Below are 1,771 nucleotides of genomic sequence, written 5' to 3'. Positions count from 1 at the left end.
ATCAACCATGTAAGGCCCACCAGGCCGATCTGGTATAAAAATAAAAAATACCTGTCAGTAAAAAACAATCTACCGTTTTTCCAACAAGATTATATTACCGGATATACAGGCTGTTTTATAAGAAACTGTCATTAATTAAAAAATAATTAGTTAATGAATGTTATAGTTTATTATCACCAATCTCATCTATCTATCTCAATGTTGTCGAAACACAACTTTTTTAAAGGATTTTCCAATAAAATTAAAGGTTTTTCAACTTTTTCCATTATTTTTGGAATCTAAAATTAATTTCCAGTTAGATAACGACCAATTTGTCTTCGTTAACTGATATAATATCAGTTATTATCTGCAATAGCAAAGTGAACAAGTAAAAAGGAGTAATCCCCGGGAATACTCAAAATGAATTTCCTGGATACGTTTTGGAGCTTTCTTAAAAGTGGCTTCATTCCAAAGTTTTATCCAACCCAGCAGAGATAGTTGAACGACAATGAGATTTTAAGGTTGGAATGTGAAAAAATATTAAAGATCTCCCAGCGAAACAAATATCTACTAAGTATTATTTTGTTGTAGTTTTGCTGTCTCGTATGTTTCAAAATTCTCTAAATTTGTTGTATATATTTAATGCTTTGTAATGGGATGAATTGTCTGTAGCCGTAAATATATCATTCTTCAAAATTGTTGAAATAGAATGGTTCAAGAGAGCCGTGAAATAAGATACTTGACTGAAATGATAAAAAGCCTAATCTATGAGATAAAGAGTACTTGATTTCGATTAGTGCTCGATGTTGAAATTAGCAAATAGTCTGAAATTACTTTTGAATGAGTCTCATTTAAAAAAACATGCTCTTTGCCGGGATACCTAAAATCTCTTAATGATAGCTTTTTTTTTACCCCCCCTCCTTTGCCATTTCTGGCATAGGGGGCGCGGGAGCGGTGGGGTAGTGCGCTGGTGTTTGCGCATGCCACTGCTCCCAAAGATCACCAATTCTTCTTAATGATATCTAACCCAATTTGAAGCAGTCCAATAACCTTTAAACTATAAGACTAAGGAAGAACCTGCTACATTTTATAATTTTCTATTAATACCGTAGATATCGATCCTTATTTTTTGAATAATTATGTTGTATTTTCTATTTTTTATCATTATCAAATAATGGATATATGGATAAGAGGGGTATCGGAAAGTTACTAATTATTTGAATTGTTTATTTAATTACACAATATTAAAATAGCTGGGGTAGGGTTTTCATGATTAAATATTTATTAATTTATAGAATCTTGGTTTACATCATAATTTTTAATTATTGAATGTTTATTGTTGCAGGTCGACTCATTGTCTTGGTACTATCTGATTTCTAAGTACTTCGAATTTCTGGATACAGTGAGTTTCTATATTTATCGACATTATGGAAGATTATATTTTCTTCTTTCTAAGTTAATAATAAATAATAATAAGGCTTAGTGAACCTGAAGGTTCGATGCCGATACAATAATGGTTCTTTACATACATATGTCCAGTGACGTCCCTCCAAACCCAAATTCACTAAATCAGTTTTAACGAAATCCTCCCATCATCGGTCTACCTCTCGGACGTTTTGGTTCAGTTTTTATTAACATTTTTGGGATACGTTCGTTACCAAGTCCCACAACCTTATACGCCCATCTTATTCGCCGCTATGATATAACCTGAATTATATTGCCACAATTTAACGTTGTACATCCTTCTAAATTCTCCTGTTAATTCGTTCTTTTTCAGTTCGAATATTTTACT

General features: G+C 32.0%; 1 protein-coding gene across 2 annotated transcripts in view; it reads left to right on the top strand.

The window, feature by feature from the left end:
- Window positions 1–1,771, top strand: part of LOC106679996 (very long chain fatty acid elongase AAEL008004) — a gene marked incomplete in the record, with an annotated part of 42,418 nt that overhangs the window by 21,821 nt on the left and 18,826 nt on the right. For both annotated transcript variants that reach the window (XM_067045778.1, XM_067045779.1), the window contains 1 exon segment: window positions 1,325–1,381. In XM_067045778.1, coding sequence (XP_066901879.1) covers window positions 1,325–1,381 — 57 coding nt within the window.

This window comes from Halyomorpha halys, unplaced genomic scaffold, assembly GCF_000696795.3.
Source record: "Halyomorpha halys isolate HHAL.00 unplaced genomic scaffold, Hhal_1.1 Scaffold238.1, whole genome shotgun sequence".
NCBI lineage: Eukaryota > Metazoa > Arthropoda > Insecta > Hemiptera > Pentatomidae > Halyomorpha > Halyomorpha halys.
This window is presented reverse-complemented; position numbering and strand designations above follow the sequence as displayed.